Here is an 18672-nt window from a genome sequence, read left to right as displayed (position 1 = left end):
CTATTCATAATGTTTCCTAAGCCAATCATTTGTAATTAATTATTCTTATGTACTTTAAAATGTGCAGAGCAGCAATAATATTTATGTTTGAAAAATAAGTTTTTCTTAAATACGGACATATGGTGTAACAGTAGCATCATGAAAAACACTCCTAATGGTATTTTATATTTAATTTAATCTGTGCAAAGTAGTGATGCATTTTAGTGAGATGGTCTGTAACACCTATTAATTAAAAATTCAAAATCTTACACTGGATCCCCAGCCATCTGCGTCCACTAATTTACTATTCTGAGCTAGGGAACAGCTTAGATTTTTTTGAAGCTAGTAATAGCAGTTTTGACACCATTTGTTATTATATTTCATCTGATGAACTTTTCGTGTTCAGTCTTAACTTTTCTATTCTGAGATTAATGAGCTTCAATTGTGTATTGTTATGCAGTCACTAATCTGTTCATTTTAAATGAGGCCTTCAAGGCATTTCATTGCAATTGCTTACAGGCCCCTCTGGCAGAAAACACTTTATTATGTGATTGCTTTAAATTGTTTGTGTGCAATCAAGATAGACATTGGAATAGTAATAGTGTACATTTCTTTATTTTTACACATAACGTCAACAAAGTTTCTTTTTAACAAATGAACATAAAATATCCTTTTAGTGCATGAATTAAATACAGTCTTCAAGTAAAATGCTAAAATGAAATCATAAGGTAAAATATAGCATTAGATGTGGCTTTTACAGATGGGTTAAAAAACAAACAAGCAAGACCACAGAAGTTTAAAACACACTTTCGGGACTGCGGTGATACCTTAATCAAGCCGTGTCAATTACTGTGTGAACAAGCATCTGCTTTATCTTAATTAGAAGGGGGGAGGGAGGTGATTGACCACTGTTTATATTCATTTTCCTCATTAATTATGAAAAACTGCATTTAATTCATCTTGCATGGCGAGAGACTGGCTGCGCAGATGGAAGTCATAAGGGAAGTGGCTGTCTGTAGGCAACTTGAACATAGAGCTCTGCCCGAGGGGACCCCTGCCTGGCACTGCACAGTAATGCATGCCATAATTGTAATTTTTCCCATAGTCCAAGGCCTCTTCTTGCTTCAGGGAAAATATCCCATTATAGTTCATAGAGGGAGGGCTTAAGGGACCTTCAAACTGAGGGCTGGTGCACTCAGGAGAAGTGCTTTCATAAAAGGATTCATAAGCACTACAGTAATTGTAAGGTTTTCCTGTCTTATAAGTTTCAAGAGTCCCATGGCCTGGTGGGGTACTAATCTCAGGACTGTGATAAGGAGGGTAAATAGAGCTGTAGGGAGATCTTCCATGATGCACTGAGTCTCCACTCTGACCCATGAGAAAACTTCTGGCATTAAGCTGCAGGCACCCAGCCACCAAATTTGTGGTAGGCTGGGACAAACCTTTGCATAAATTTTGAACAAAGGTGAGAAGATCTGGCCTCTTCCCAATCCTGAGTATCTCAGACAGAGCCCAAATGTAGTTTTTGGCCAGCCTCAAGGTTTCTATTTTAGAAAGCTTTTGTGTCTTGGAATAGCAAGGTACAACTTTCCGTAAACTGTCCAATGCATCATTGAGCCCATGCATCCGACCCCTTTCTCTTGCATTAGCCTCAACTCGTCTTACTTTAATCCTTTCAATCCTAATCTTGGTCATCTTCTTTTTCCTTGGCCCCCTCCTTCTTGGCAATCCATTTTCATCTTCTTCCTCCTTGTCCTCTTCCTCTTCGTCTTGCTCTGTTTCCTCTTCAGGGGTCCTTTTGATATTTTTCCCATGGGACACTAGCTGTTTAGAGCAGCTTTCTGGTTTCTTTGCTGCTTTTTGATCTTCACTTTCCAGTGCATATTTTTTACAAAGCTGCGATTCCGTCATCACAACAGATTCATCAAAAGGAAGTGTTAACATTGCTGCTTAGAATAAAATTCCCTGAAATGACAAAACCATATGTAGCCATATTACTGATAAATAACTATTCGATATAAGGCACAATTATTCTTGGCAATATTTCCCCATAAAAAAAAAAATTAATAAGAACTTGTTCAGAACTGTCAAACTGTGCTTACAACAAGCATTGAGAAAATGCACTTTCCCAAATCCTTTTAATAGAAAAAGTCCAAAAGAAATTCAATTCCTACCTATTGTTAACCTCTGCAAAGAAATTGCCCTTTAAACTATATAGGTAAACATTGTGACATCTACCGATTGGTTTTTTTTTTGGGGGGGGGGGGGTTTTGTCTAAAAGATCTGCCATGGTTATTGCATATAAACTATTCTAAAATTGCAAATGTTAGACAGCGACAGAGATGAATAGCAACCTTCATTTTGGGAATATCTTCAAAAATTATGTATTAACAAATCTCCACCAATTTACTATGTGCAAGCATTTAAAAATGAATGCTCCCTTAAAATACAAAGTAACATGTAATTTCCTTTCCATCTACGAAATGCCTATACAGTTATATAACAAGCATCAAATCAAAAGTGAAATAAAAAAATTCTCTTATCACATGAGCATTTTATAAAGCAGTCTTTTCATTAGAAAATTCAGCAGACACAGATCCAAGTTTAAACATGCAAGCTATACTGTTGTCATTTGAAGGAGACATTATTGTCTTTTTCAGTAAAGAGCCATATGACTTGATAATGATAACTGGAATGACAATAAACAATCACAAACAATAGCTATAGTACCTTCTAACATAGCATGCAAGATAAATATGTTAAAGCTGAAAAAAATTACCTCCAGACTTGTTTAAATTAGCAAGCAGTTTTCATTTTTTTGTCTTCTAAATTAGTCCGAATGTCGCATCATCTCCAGGAGTCTAGATATGTGTGTATCTCATTGATCTCTAAAAAAGTGACATTGATGCCAACTGCCAGAGCTGGTACCCATGCCATCTGCTGGTGACGTCACAGGGCAGAGAACCACATGATGCATTCCCCAGGGACTTTCATTCTGCACTGATCATCTGGCATCCCTGTAAGTTGGTACCAGCATTCATGTATTAACACAGAAGGTTAGACTGATAAAAAAAAAAAATCTACACCAGCATTTCACATACAGGCGATGCAGTTCCATGAGAGTGACTCCTTTTTTCCCAGGGAATCTTAAGGGACACATTAAATAGAAGGCAGTGATGCCAATGTTAAGTTCTCATCTCCAAATGACACAGCATGGAATGAGGTGAATGCATGCATCTGATGCTATGTTAGCTTGCTTACATTAAATTAACCCATTATAAACTCGTTCTGCCTAAATATAATGTATAGGTTTCTTTTGTTTGTTTGTTTTTTGTTTTTGTTTTTTCCATTTCTCTTATGTCTTATATAAATATAAGACTTCCTAAAAATATATGTATAAAAAAATGTGAATAGACACAAGCACTTTTATATTAGTTTCTACCATAAGTAAAAACAAATCACAATTGTTTCGTAAATGTGAGTGGATATAAATATTTCACTGTACATCTATCAATTTTTATTACCAGTACCTGCATATTGTAAAAGCAAAGTTAAAGCTAACGCTACTACATACTAATACTACATTAATATGACTTGGTTATGACATAACTGGTTATGAGATTAATTGAATGTGACAGTGAACTATTTATTACGCTTTGTAATTTGAATTGATTTGAATAATATTTCATTATTATTAATCAAAAAACAATAGTGTAGGTAGAAAAATGATTAGTGTTTAAGTACATTTTAAATCAATAGCTAAAATCTTATAAAAGCTTTTAAGTGTCGATTAAATTTTTCTCTTATATTTATCTACGGTATATATATATCTATATATATATATATATATATATAATATATATATATATATATGTAGATATATATATATATATATTTTTTTTTTTAACCAACAGCTGTTATTAAAGGATGATTGCCATTGACATTTTGTTCATTTCTTTCTTAAGGTGCTCCTGTCACGCTGTCAAACAATCCTCCAATGGAGAACACTACAAGTGGCTTTTTCAAAACATATTATGTAGGTATGGTCCACTGTTGTCCATCAGGAAATCTGACCAAAAACATGCCATGCAACCATGCTAGAGTGAATGCATGTAGGCAAGAAATGGCTGCAGAAAGGCAGCAAGAGATCAGCAGCACTGAACTGCAACAATGGATTATAAATTGTAAAAAGGTAGGTTTTTTTTCCTTGACGTTTTTTTTCTGGCACACAGTGTCAGTATATTTCATTCAGTTAGGGGGACATGTACTTAAAGCTGAACTCTAGTCAAACAGTTAAAAACTGTTGGAATATGTAGCACCCTCCTAGTTTAGGGCAGGCTGCTAGGTATTTATTTGTATATTATTAAATTCAATATATATACTGATCTGATCGTGCATTTTTTTACATATGTATGCTAGGTCATTTTAGTTTAGCTTCCCTGTACTCAGTTGATTATTTAGGGCTGCCCAATGTTTCACAGGCTATTGCTCTGCCGCTTTCCTGTGTCTTTTATAGGTTTCTAGAAGTATAGTGGGAGGAAGAACAGAGCAAGCCACCAATCCCTAGAAATAAGTGCCCAAAAGGTGGTGAGATCATAAATAGCCTCAGGACTGAGCAGCAGCAGTCTTCCTGGGTCCAGTCTTGCTAGAAGGGACCCCTGTGCAGGGGTTCTGCCCCTGAGACAGATGTTTGAAAGGATCTGTAGGAAGACACCAAGGTCCCAGCTTGACTTGGCTGGGGGGCCTATTCACAAGCTTAAAGGGTAACTCCACTTTCAAATTAAATTGGGTCTTGAGAAGCTCACTGGAGATAGCCAGGAGGAATCTGGTGGGAAAGAGTTCAGATGTCCTGTGGTGGTGTGAGTCCCTCACTAGGAAAAGCCTGGTGGATATTGGCAGGACTTAACTGATGATCCTGTGGCTAAGTGAGAAGCCACCCTATTTCTGAGGGGTTAGTGACTGTGTGCAGCTTTTAAACTCTGGAAGGAGTACAGGTCACTGTCAGCACAGACAATCCTATGGGATATTTAGCAGTTGTACAGTACAGCCAACAGTTTGGGAAGTGCAGCCAGTAGTCTGTAAAGGGCAGCCAGGTCCTCAAGTTATCCAGTTCTGCAGTTTTGGGGCATCCCATGCTCCCATCCCAGTTTATTATTCTCCATAAAAAAACACAAAATAAACCCCAAGATTGTTCATTTGAGCCAATTGAAGAATGCAGGAACTGCTGTGTGCCTGGCTTCTATGCAATCTAAGGGGGGGGGGGGGAGGGGGTTAGGACCATAACTTCCAGTGGTTCCTTAAGGGGTGTGCTAAAATACATATATATCACTTGTTTTATCTACCAAACATTTGTATTTCACTCCTGAGACATAAGCGGCCCCACACAACAAGAACTCTAGGTCAGCAACCAGACTTTGCTTTACTGAAGTTCACACAGGTGTTGAGGCCTGCAGACCATGTCTGTGTGTTTATGAGGCTTAAGCACCCGTGTGCTGTTCGCAGGTAGCCCGTGTAAGTGTGGGATGATGCAGCAGCTGCACCCATACAGCCACTTGTCCTAACTTGACAGGCATGCACATGTGGGTGAGTGGCCCCAAACGCACACTGTCTATGTTCAAGGCTGCTCACCCACATGCCTCTAAGATGAGGATGAGAGGCTTTATGCATGTAGCCACTGCATCCTCGACCACCTACAGGGGCTGCCTGCATGTAGATAGTTGTGTGTCTTTGTACTAATATTCACAGATGATAACTCGCCATGGTTCTGCAACTATTTTGTAAACGCATGCATTTGCTGTCCTTTTCTCTGGCCTTCACATTGTCTCTGACATCCCCACTGACTGAGAAAAAAGCTTGCGCGACCCCTGCAGCAGCTAATCAGTAAAAGTGTCTCTTAACTTAAATAAAGGTGCTGGCTGCCATTTCATGTGTTTGTGAGACAGGTTGAATGTTGTAAGTAGTAAGGAATGTTTCAGATTACAAGCATAAACATTTACTTGCTACTTTTTGTAGAAAGAATATATTTCCAATATATTCACACTATTGGAAAAGCAGAGGCAGGTTACAAACAGTCACCCCATCAGGCTGACCAAACTTCTAATTATTGAGAAAAGATTTTACAAAATATACATATTGGTAATTAGGTGGAGGAAAAACCTAACTATAAATATTCTTAAAAAAAATTCCCCCTGCCTAACCTGTATAAAATAAAATAAAAATTTGAGTGCACTTACCTATTTTTAATCTGCTCCTTTCTGGTCAAGTGATCCCGCAGTTTTGGCTTCCTGGCGTCAGTGAACAGCTGCTGCAGGGGGGAGGAGGGAGCGCCGACAAAGGCTGAGCCATGGAAGCCTATGGATAATGTCATGGAATTCACAGCCATTTCCAAGTGCTCCCTTAGATAGAACTGCAGGAAAAAGTAACTATACAAATCATTTTTGTATACAGGTTAGGCAGGATAAGTAGAAAATGGGTGACGGAACATTCTTTTTTTTTTTTTTAACATTAAGAGTTACATACAGAAATGGAAAACTGTATCAATTATACAACATGTAATAACAAATGAGCAGAGTGGTGAGGGAACATTCTTAACAAAAGTTATGTTTTTCTGCCACTTTATTCTCCACACTTGAGTTATTTAAAACTGTTATGTTTTGTTGGACTAAATCTCCTTGCTCAGAGAAAAGAAAACAGCAAGAAAAATTATGATTTTTTTTTTTTTTTTTTTACAGTAGAATTATGCTGCATACACACAACCGGAATTTCCGATGAAAAAGTCTGATGGACTTTTTTCATTGGAAATTCCAATCGTGTGGGGGCCCCATCTGACTTTTTTCCATCTGTGTTTAGAAATAGAACATGTTTTGTTTTTTTTCAGATGGAAAAAAACGATAGGAAATTCCTATCGTCTGTGCGCAACTCTGACAGAGAAAAAACCCACGCATGCTCAGAATCAAGTTGACGCATGCTCGGAAGCATTGAAATTCATTTTCCTCGGCTCGTCGTAGTGTTTTACGTCACCGCGTTTTGGACGGTCGGAATTTAGTCTGACAGTGTGTATGCAAGACTGATGGAAGTCAGCTTCATCAGAACTCCAACTAAGAATTCCATCGTAAATTCTGACCGTGTGTATGCGGCTTTAGACTATCTACAAGAAACTACCTCTCAAGAGAACACTGCAACGCTACTCTCTGCAGATGATGGGTGCCAATCCTGAGAGCGTAATCTAAAGCCCTTCTAGGTGAAAATGTTAGAGAGGAGATGCTTTAGGGTGGGGTTATGGCCAAATAAAAAACAAAAAGAAATGTATTGTAGCTCAACAGGTGAGACACTACAACCCTAAATTATAAAATATCAGTGTCCGTATAAGGTACATATATAAATAGGTAATGTCCATAGATTAAAAAGAAGCATATGCTGTGCAAGCTATCAGTATTGAGAAAGAGGCAGACAGCTCTGAAATGTGTTGTCAAATCAGCCTTCTCCCTCCAAAATGTGTTTCCTTGTTGCATCTCCTGTAGTCTTCCACTGAGCAATGCAGGCTGTTCCTTGGGATCTTTTGGAGGCAGCTCTCTTCACACTGTGATTTACACTAATATGTCAGTATTAGACGAAAAAGTTCACTTTGTTTCGTTTAGATTTATCAGTTTTGTTTAGTTAAATTTGGTTGATTCTTTCAATTCGTATTCAGAATTAGTTTCATGTCTTTTTCAAATTTTCTATAAATTTACCTTATTTTTCCATTTAAAACGATAAATTTTGAATTGGCCGAATCAAAAACTTTTTTTTTGAGTTTTATTGATTCAAATGTGGCAAAGTGAACAAACAAAAAGAAAAAGCTTCATCAAATGATTACAATGACTCTTTAAATTACCTTTGGTCTAACTAAACAGCATTATTTCAAAATGGTACTCACGCACAGTCTTTGATTTCAGAAACATGTTTACAGTTCGATTTCGACTGGAATTCAGTGTAAAATTCAATTTGAATTTCAATTTGAATTTCAATTAGAATTTCAGGAAATTCGGACGAATTTAGTTTCGTTATTCGGGGCATCTGGTAAACTTTGTTTATACGGCAATTTGGGTATTTGGATTTATCCAAATCTCCAAATAATGAAAAATTGCCTGAATATTTATTTGGAATGAAACAAACCGCACATGTCTAGTGAGTGTATATTGTGTTATTATTTATTAAAGTTTTGTTACAACCAACACCGTTTGTGCCCTGTGCTTGTGCTGTTTTGGTGAAATAAACTGACATACCATTGACATCACTGGAGTGCAATCTTTTGTGTTTGCTGTATGTTTTTTAGAACCTGAAGTGACATAAAAATATACTTGAACACCAATTTTGATTCTGCAGCCTAGATTTTAACTCAAAATGGGAAGGGAGAAACTGCCGCTCCAGGTGAGTGCACTGTGCAATCAATGTCCTCTCAGAGGTGTGGGTGCCGGCAATGCACGAAGCAAAACTTGAAGAGAAAATATGGACAGCCGCACACCACAAAAACCTTGAAAAGGTGGCTTTTAATGGTAAAAAAAGGAATAAAGCACTACAAAGCACAGCAAGCAGTGGGGTGTATAGCTGACGCGTTTCACACTGGGGTATCAGTGCTTAGTCATAGCTCACAGCGTCAGTGTGAAACGGGTCAGCTATACAACCCACTGCTTGCTGTGCTTTGTAGTGCTTTATTCCTTTTTTTACCATTAAAAGACACCTTTTCAAGGTTTTTGTGGTGTGCGGCTGTCCACATTTTCTCTTCAAGTTTAAATTTTAACTCAGTGGGACAAGTTTTTGGTGTGAAACTACCCAAGCTAATTTTTTTTTATTTACACATCTCTGTTAAGGTTAGTCAACTACGGTGAATTACATTTGTGTAATTTTGGAAATTTTCTTTTTGTAAAGTCACACTATGTTTGATAAGTCTGAAACAACTCTTTGTTGGCAGGAAAATGTGCTTTAGGTAACCTACAGTTGCAATAAAAAGTATGTGAACCCTTTTGGAATGATATGGATTTCTGCACCAATTGGTCATAAAATGTGATCTGATCTTCATCTAAGTCACAACAATAGACAATCACAGTCTGCTTAAACTAATAACACAAAAAATAATTAAATGTTACCATGTTTTTATTGAACACACCATGTAAACATTCACTGTGCAGGTGTAAAAAGTATGTGAACCCTTGGATTTAATAACTGGTTGAACCTCCTTTAGCAGCAATAACTTCAACCAAACGTTTCCTGTAGTTGCAGATCAGACGTGCACAACGGTCAGGAGTAATTCTTGACCATTCCTCTTTACAGAACTGTTTCAGTTCAGCAATATTCTTGGGATGTCTGGTGTAAATCGCTTTCTTGAGGTCATGCCACAGCATCTCAATCGGGTTGAGGTCAGGACTCTGACTGGGCTACTCCAGAAGCCGTGTTTTCTTCTTTTTAAGCCATTCTGTTGTTGATTTACTTCTATGCTTTGGGTCGTTGTCCTGTTGCAACACCATCTTCTGTTGAGCTTCAGCTGGTGGACAGATAGCCTCAAGTTCTCCTGCAAAATGTCTTGATAAACTTGGGAATTCATTTTTCCTTCGATGATAGTATTCTGTCCAGGCTCTGACGTAGCAAAGCACCACCATACTTCACAGTTGGGATGAGGTTTTGATGCTGGTGTGCTGTGCCTCTTTTTCTCCACACATAGTGTTGTGTGTTTCTTCCAAACAACTCAACTTTGGTTTCATCTGTCCACAGAATATTTTGCCAGTACTACTGTGGAACATCGAGGTGTTCTTGTGCAAACTGTAAACGTGCAGCAATTTTTTTTTGGACAGCAGTGGCTTCCTCTGTGGTATATTCCCATGAAATCCATTCTTGTTTAGTGTTTTATGTATCGTAGATTCGCTAACAGGGATGTTAGCATATGCCAGAGACTTTTGTAAGTCTTTAGCTGATACTCTATTCTTCTTCACCACATTGAGCAGTCTGTGCTGTGCTCTTGCAGTCATCTTTACAGGATGGCCACTCCTAGGGAGAGTAGCAGCAGTGCTGAACTTTCTTCATTTATAGACAAATTGTCTTACCGTGGACTGATGAACAGCAAGGCTTTTGGAGATACTTGTATAACCCTTTCCAGCTTTATGCAAGTCAACAATTCTTAATTGTAGGTCTTCTGAGAGCTCTTTTGTGCGAGACATCATTCACATCAGGCAATGCTTCTTGTGAAAAGCAAACCCAGAACTGGTGTGTGTTTTTTTTATAGGGCAGGGCAGCTGTAACCAACACCTCCAATCTCATCTCATTGATTGGACTCCAGTTGGCTGACACCTCACTACAATTAGCTCTTGGAGATGTCAATAGTCTAGGGGTTCACATACTTTTTACACATGCACTGTAAATGTTTACATGGTGTGTTCAATAAAAACATGGTAACATTTAATTATTTGTGTGTTATTAGTTTAAGCAGACTGTGATTGTCTATTGTTGTGACTTAGATGAAGATCAGATCACATTTTAACCCAAAATTTGTGCAGAAATCCATATCATTCCAAAAGGGTTCATATGCTTTTTATTGCAACTGTACCAGGGCCGTCTTTAATATGGTTTGGGCCCTGGGCAAACATTTTTTTTGGGGCCCCCTCCAGCTTATTTTGGGCCTGGCTGGTTCACATGTATGTTTTGGCGGTCCTCATTTGTGCAGGTACAGCAGCCCATTGATTTGAATGGGCTGCCATGCCTTTGTTTCCTGCAGAAAAAAGGTGCATTCAGCATTTTAAAAATACAGTTGCCTTGAAATCCATTTTGCTTTTGCACCATGCTACTTACCTGCAGTTCTTGCACACACAAACGCACTGTGTTTTTAAAAGCGTGACCTAAACGTCTAAAAATGCAGCAAGTTTGACAGTGCGGGAACTGCAGATAAGTCACAGCAGACAGCAGAATGGACAGACAGTGCTGTATTTCAGTGCTTGATGGGCATAGGCGTGCCGTGTGCGCAGCCTAATACATGAGGCATGCGATTTTCTTTGCAGGAAACGCAGGCATGGCGGCCCATTCAAATGAATGGGCTGCTATGCCTGCGCAAATGTGGGCCGCCAAAACACATACATGTGAACCAGCCAGGCCCAAAATAAGCCCATCAAGCAGTTAAATACAGACAGTAATGCCATGTGCTCTGAGGCCTTACTCAGCCTGGACTGCAGGTCTGGTCTGTGATTTAAAGAGTTCCTCTATTTTACACATGGCATGGCATGGGGTCCCATGGTGCTAAAGCAGAATGGACAGACGGTGCTGTGACCCCATGCCATGCCATGTGTAAAATAGAGGAACTTTTTAAAACACTGACCAGACCTGCAGTGAATCATCAAATATTATAAAGACTTTGGGCACACTCTACAGAAAACTTCTATTTACAATATAGATTAGCAAACAGTGACATACCTTGAGGAGCAGGACATCTGAGCCCTTTAATAAATAAATAAATAAATATATATATATATATATATATATATATATATATATATATATATATATATATATTTATTAAAGGGCTCAGAGGTCCCCAGGGCCCCATGTGGCAAACACCCTTTATTTTTTTTATAAATGTTTATATATTTTTTTTTATTGAAGGGCCCAGAGGTCCCGGATGGCAACCCCCTTTTTTTTGTAATTTATTTTTATTAAAAAACAATTATTAAAGGGCCCAGAGGTCCCCAGGGCCCCAGATTGCAACCCCCTTTTTAAAATATATTTTTTATTTCTTTTTTTCTTTTTATTAAAGGGCCCAGAGGATGGCAACCCCCCTTTTTTTATAAAAAAAACATTTTTTTAAAATTTTTATTTCTTTTTTTTCTTTTTATATATATATATATATATATATATATATATATATATATATATATATATATATATATATATATATATATATATATATATATATATATATATATATATATATATATATATATATAGAAAAAAAAGAAATAAAAATTTAAAAAAAATGTTTTTTTATAAAAAAAGGGGGGTTGCCATCCGGGGGCCCTGGGGACCTCTGGGTCCTTTAATAATAACATTTATATTATATATAATATTATATATATATATAAGAAATAAAGAAATATATAAAAAAAAAATTTTTTTTATAAAAAAAGGGGGGGTTGTCATCCGGGGCCCTGGGGAACTACGGGCCCCTGGGGACCCCCAGACCTCTAAAAAAAAAAAATGCCCCTTTAATAAAAAATAAAATAAAAATATATTAAAAAAAATGTTCTTTTTATTTAAAAATAAATAAAAAATTGGGTTGCCATCTGGGGCCCTGGGGGCCTCCGGGCCCCGGGGGGCCTCCGGACCCCTAAAAAAATAAAATAAAAATTTAAAAAAAAAAAATTTTTTTTTTTTTTTTTTTTTTTAAAGAGGGTTGCTTTGGGCCCCCAACAGTGACAGGGCCCAGGGCACCTGCCCCATTTGCCCTGCGGTAAAGACGGCCCTGAACTGTACCATTAAATGTGGCCAGGTAGTTTTCTTTCAGTGAGTTGTATTGCAAATGAGTTTTTAAACCTGGTTTAAATGCAGAATGTGCCTTTTACCCACTGATAACAGTCCCAGTATTTATATTAGTTGTGACAGATCTCCCCTGGCATAATGCTTCATATGAATATTTCATACAGATACCAACTTTCATTGTTATGGGCTGACTGAAATACCTGCAGTAATACTCTGCAAAAACGAATACATAAGCAAATCCAAAGGTGCATTTAGGGTTCTCAGTAAAAATTATATCAGTGCTATCAAAGTAAAAATGTAGTTTGTATTTTAAAAAATTTCCCCCTGACAATGAAACCTGTGTTTGTATTTATGTGCAAAAATTCTGCTATCGCCTTTAGCAAAACACATAACTTTCCCCAAGAAGTGGTTTTCCTTCTTTTTAATGACCTTGTATATTTGATGTGTAGATAATTTAGCTGTAATCAACGCACATTTAGGACTTGACAAAAGGAGTACAGATTTCCACAGGGCATTCATCAGACATTCAAACAGAGTGGCCGGTCCATAACGGGTGCCCCCCTCCCTGGTTTGCATGCGGGGTGTCAGACTCATAGGTTTTTATGAGGCTCTAATTGGCTTGATAATGGTTGGGCTCGGGGTGCACCCATTTGTGACACTAGCGAATAAATATTCGCTATTGTCTCCCGGCTTCTCCTTTTGGTCAATCAGGAAAGACACGGTTGTGGACGGTCAGTGCGGACCTAAGAGAGGGTTTGCTGCCCCCCCCCCAAAAGTTTAGCACCAGCCGCCACTGCATGCAAATATTGCCCTGAGGTGGGTTTTGCACTCATGAGCATATTTAGTCAATAGTGTCACCCAGGATCCCTGGCTGCCTGTTTAACTTACCTACAGTAGCAGCTGAGGAAGTGTCATTGTGTGTGTGTGATTGGGGGGGGGGGGCAGTATCATCATTGTGACTGGTCGTTGGAGCATCAATTGATGTGGATTGAGATCTACATCACTAGAAGACATGATCGAAGTAGGATTTACACTGGAGAATTTTTTTTTTAAATAAAGGACTTTTCCTATAGCGTCTGTTTTTATTTACCATCTTTTTGTGAATGGGTAACAAATGGTACTATTTTATATGCCTTAGTCATTTACATAGGCGGCTCTGGATATGTTGTGATGAGGCCTTTTTCCACATTAGCAAGGGGATAATGTGCCTTACAGCCTTACAGGAGACCATGCTATCCTCCCTTGCAAGTTATCCTCTCAATGTTTAAAGCATGTGGCCTGGTGCATGTGGTCACATGCTTTCTGCCCCCCTTTTCTGGCTAGCCAGGCTGCATGCTTGGATAATGGTCTTGTATAAAACTTAAAGGAGACCCAATGCTGTTTTTGTCTTAAAGGATCAGTACACATTGTTTAAATAGTTATTGTCCTGTTAAGAAAATAAATAATTGTCAGGTCCATGTCAAAATCTATAACAGACCATTATTGAAGAATACAGACTAGCTGGCCAGGAAAGGGGGGCAGCAACATGTGTCCCCACTACCTCCTGAACTATACCAGCTAGGCCAAAAACTTCTATAGACTCCAGTGGGGTTTGCTGCTAGGTTCAGGTTTAGCTGGCGTTCGGTTTATTCATCACTATTGCAGGTCATTTTATCACAAGCACAAAAAACAATAATACATGGGACTTCTTAAGTGCTAAAATGTACAACACAAATATATAGTATGTATTACATAAAATCACTTTTATTGTATACAGCTGAATTTACAACTCAGGCCTCGTACACACGACCGAACATGTCCGCTGAAACTGGTCCATTTACCAGTTTCCGCGGACATGTCCGACTGTGTGTAGGGCCTAGCGGACATTTTTCCGGCCTAGCGGACAGGTTTCCAGCGGACAAAAGTTTCTTAGCATGCTAAGAAACTTGTCCGGTGGAAACCTGTCCGTCGGACATGTCCGATGGTTAGTACACCTAACCATCGGACCGAAATCCCCCGCATGCGTCGAAGTGATTCGACGCATGCGCGGAAGCATTGAACTTCCTGGTTCGCGCACGTCGCCGCGTCATCGTCGCCGCCACGTCACCGTGTTTTCTGTCTGCGGGGAATTTGGTCTGATGGTGTGTACACACATCAGACCAAATGCTCCCAGCAGACATGTCCGATGAAAACGGTCCGCGGACCGTTTTCATCGGACATGTCTGCTCATGTGTACAGGGCCTGAGACATTGTTTTGGGGTACAAATATGTCAGGTTTATCCAGTAGTCATTGGTATTAACAAACGCATGTGGTGCTTTATATTAAAGTTTCCTGTTCATACATGGTCACCATTGTTGGTTTCAACATGTTTCAATTTTTTTTTTTACATACATACATATTAGATATAACAATAATCCATATCATCAACCTGTGTGTCTTGATTCAGGAAGAACATACCTACCCACTCCAACTGCCCACATGGATAAAGAAGAAAGCCCAAGGGTCCAATCCAAAGGGGACCACCTCTGACTTTGGGGACCCAAGCACTTCACCCAGAGAGAAGCACAGTGTGGACCACAGGAGGAGATAATCAGGGGGTGTGCAGCTTTACTAGAATTAAAACAAAAATAACTCCATGAATATATGTAAATTACACCCACTCATTTATAAAGCTCATGCCATAAACATTAGTGTTGAGCGGAATACGCCATATTCGATTTCGCGATATATCACGAATATATAGACGAATATTCGTGAAATATTCGTTAAAATCGAATATTCGTGATATTTTATCAAAAAAAAAATGTTGCTAAATTTCGCTAATGCGAATGCGAAATTGATTGCGAAATTCTCGTCCGCGCATGCGCGCTTAGAACACGCGAGAACGGAGATCATTTCCTGGATCTTTGCCAGTCGATTTTCGGATCGCTATTTTGTGCTGCCCAGCGAAGCGAAGATGGTGGGAAGTAACTTTTCATCCAGTGAGGAAAAACTGCTGCTGATAATGAAATAACAGTGGTGAAATTACTTACACTATCTTTAACTGCATTTTAGACTAGTTTAAAAGTTAGGATATAAGATCAGATATTAGTATTTCCCAAACAGTGTGTCTCCAGCTGCAACCTACAACACCCAGCATGCCTGGACAGCTTGCTGATGTGTGGGGGGGGGGGGTAAACTTTATTGGGGGGGAAATGTGAGAAAGGAGTGTTTTTTGTTTTTTTAGCAAGACAGGCACGCAGACAAAGACGCAGACAGCTACTAAACTAGAATAAAACTACTACACCTAAAACTTTTTTTTTTTTTTTTTTACACGGACAAAGATGTAGACTACGACACGGACAGCTACTAAACAGGAACTAAAATACTACAGCTAAAACTTTTTTTTTGTTTTTTTTTGTTTTTTTTAGACTGAAGGACGCAGACAAGGACGAGGACTACAAATACTAAACTAATATGCACTAAACACTCAGGCCCCATACACACGAGAGGATTTATCCGCAGTTACGGTCCAGCGGACCGTATCCGCGGATAAATCCTCTCGAGGATTTCAGCAGATTTCTATGCGATGGCGTGTACACACCATCGCATTGAAATCCGCGCTGAAATCCTCTGGCGATGACGTGTCGCGCCGTCGCCGCTATTATGACGCGGCGACGGGCGCGACGCTGTCATATAAGGAATTCCACGCATGCGTCAAATCATTACGACGCGTGCGGGGAATCCCTTTGGACGGATGGATCCGGTGAGTCTGTACAGACGAGCGGATCCATCCGTGGGATCCGATTCCAGCAGATAGATATTCTGTGCATGTCGACAAATATTTATCTGCTGGAATTCGGAAATATCCGCGGATAAATATCCGCCGGAGTGTACACACCATAGAATCTATCCGCAGAAACCCATTCGATGGGATTTATCTGCGGATAGATTCTATCGTGTGTACGGGGCCTAACTCTACTTACACAAACTTATATGACTAAACTAAAGCTACATTTTTTTTTTTTTTTATACACAAAACACAGAGACTAAACACACACTAAACTAAGCTACCTTAAAGAAATGTACACTTACACTAACTACACAGAAATCTATCTAACACTAAGCTACACTAACCTGGACAAAACAACACAAATCTGAGCTTTTAGAAAAGCTGTTGGGTCTTTTGCTTTGAAAAAAGCAGTTGGTTATAGAAGCAGGAAACTCAGAACTGAAAGCACTATAGGAAGCACAATGCTCTAAGCTCTAAGATCGCAATACACTGGAAAAACGCACAGAAACACTCCACTCTCTCTAGCCACCTTGTGAATCTGCACTGAAATACTGCTGGGAGTGATCTTATATACTGGTCGTGCAGGCAGGTTCCTATTGGTTGCTATGGAGGTTGCTAACCGCTGACAACTGTGGTAGGAGAACTCTGATTGGCTCTGATGCAAAAGAAGGGCGGAGAAAGTATACGCGAATATTCGTAATACGTATATTCGCGAAAGCGAATATTCGTCAACATAAAAGGATCGCCTCAGCTACTCGGCCCAGGGTCTCTAATCATACCAGCAATGCTTTTAGACGTCGATGGAGATCACTAGGATGTGATCTGTTTTAAAAATAAATTTGAAAAAATATGAATATTCGTAATAGTGAATTTTGACCGCGATATTCGAGTTATTCGCGAATACTCGAATATGCAATATTCGTAACGAATATTCGCAATACGAATATTCTTGAGCAACACTAATAAACATCATCTTTACTTGCAAACAGGGGGAACAACCAAAATCACACAGGGGTGCGCAAAGGTGTCTATCAAATGCCAAAACTTTTGGAACTTTATCTACAGAAAAATAAACAAACAAAAACAAGTCGAAGTGGTATTGCCAAAATCCCAGGGAATCAAAACTTAACTAATGGCAAATAATACATTGTGCATATATCTCTTCAATACACAATAATAATTCCACTCCATGCTTCTACTTATGAAAGTGCTATTGCAACAATCCCAGGGATTCAATTATTAAACTTCACTCCTAGTAGCAAATACAATATGCACACAAAACAAATCCATTACACACTTCCACTTACTGGCTTTAAGTGGCTGTCCATGCATGAACGTCCCCTGACTCCAATCATAATTGCCAATACACCTCTTCCCTATCATCCTGGATGGCGTATGACATCAGTTCTGGGATGCAGACGCCATGCTACTGCACATGTGGGGAACACCTAGCAGAGATAAGGAGACCCCTCCAACCCTATACCCCAGTGGTCATCAACCCTGTCCGCAGGGCCCACTAACAGGCCAGGTTTGCAAGATAACTGAAATACATCACAGGTGATATCATTTGCTGCTCAGTGATTGCAGCATTCTAGTCTGCATCTCCCCAAGGTAATACATAAAATCTGGCCTGTTAGTGGGCCCTGAGGACTGGGTTGATGACCACTGCTTTACCCGGATGCCTTGCCTACATTCTTAATATGGAAAGCCAGGATGTATGGGGAAGACACAACAACCAACCCCACCCTGCACCCTCTAGTGGGGAATATGGAGAAGGCAGGTCACAAAAGCAAACCATACCTTAACCATTTCTCCCATCTCCGCCCACATCACAGGGAAAAAATGGGCACCCCAACCATGCAGGAGATCCTCACCAATAGCAGACCACCAATCAGTTCAAATCACCCCAAAGGAACCTAAAGGAGTCTCCAACCAAATGGATGGTGGTTAACCCCAAACCAGGGTCCCTCCTGAAATCACCAGCCTTAATAGGGAAAGAAGGACCTGGGCAAGAACTACCCTCCCATCATGCACACAACATACAGATTAATAAAATAAGAGATTTTTTTGTTTTTTATTCATAGACACACAATAAAAAAAATAAAAAACACAACACAAAATTACAAAACTAAATTGAATAATTACAGTAACTACCAACACATAAATCCAGAATATAGGAAACAATGGTCCTAAAGTGGAGGATTCCCTAAAGATACTGTACCCCCAAAGAATTTACTATAGGAAGCATTTGAAGCTTAGGGACTCATTCAGTCCCAGATGTGCTGTGGCTTTTAAATGATGAATCCATCTAGCTTTGCATTGTAGAAGTATTTTGTCTAAATCCCCTCTTTTTTAATGCATAGGTACATGCGTCCGGGCTGCAAACTTTATAACTGAGGTGTCATATTTATGGAATAGACCTACATATCATTATTTGTAGGGGTGA

At 39.1% G+C, this 18672-nt stretch overlaps 1 protein-coding gene across 2 annotated transcripts; it reads right to left on the bottom strand.

The window, feature by feature from the left end:
* Positions 1-572: 572 nt before the first annotated feature.
* NEUROD6 (neuronal differentiation 6) lies at positions 573-6278 on the bottom strand. 2 transcript variants are annotated; one of them, XM_040353278.1, is made up of 2 exons: positions 6213-6278; positions 573-1944 (listed from the first exon to the last, which is right to left on the bottom strand). In XM_040353278.1, exon 2 carries the CDS (start codon positions 1921-1923, stop codon positions 910-912), a length of 1014 nt encoding a protein of 337 aa, XP_040209212.1. In that variant the 5' UTR covers positions 1924-1944; positions 6213-6278; the 3' UTR covers positions 573-909. The 2 variants fall into 2 exon arrangements, with proteins under 2 accessions (XP_040209212.1, XP_040209211.1); XM_040353277.1 differs by lacking the exon at positions 6213-6278 and adding an exon at positions 2759-3029.
* Positions 6279-18672: the final 12394 nt, after the last annotated feature.

The sequence above is a fragment of the Rana temporaria genome, chromosome 5 (genome assembly GCF_905171775.1).
Source record: "Rana temporaria chromosome 5, aRanTem1.1, whole genome shotgun sequence".
NCBI lineage: Eukaryota > Metazoa > Chordata > Amphibia > Anura > Ranidae > Rana > Rana temporaria.
Note: the sequence above shows the minus strand (reverse complement) of the source record. Positions and strands in the feature narration are given on the sequence as shown.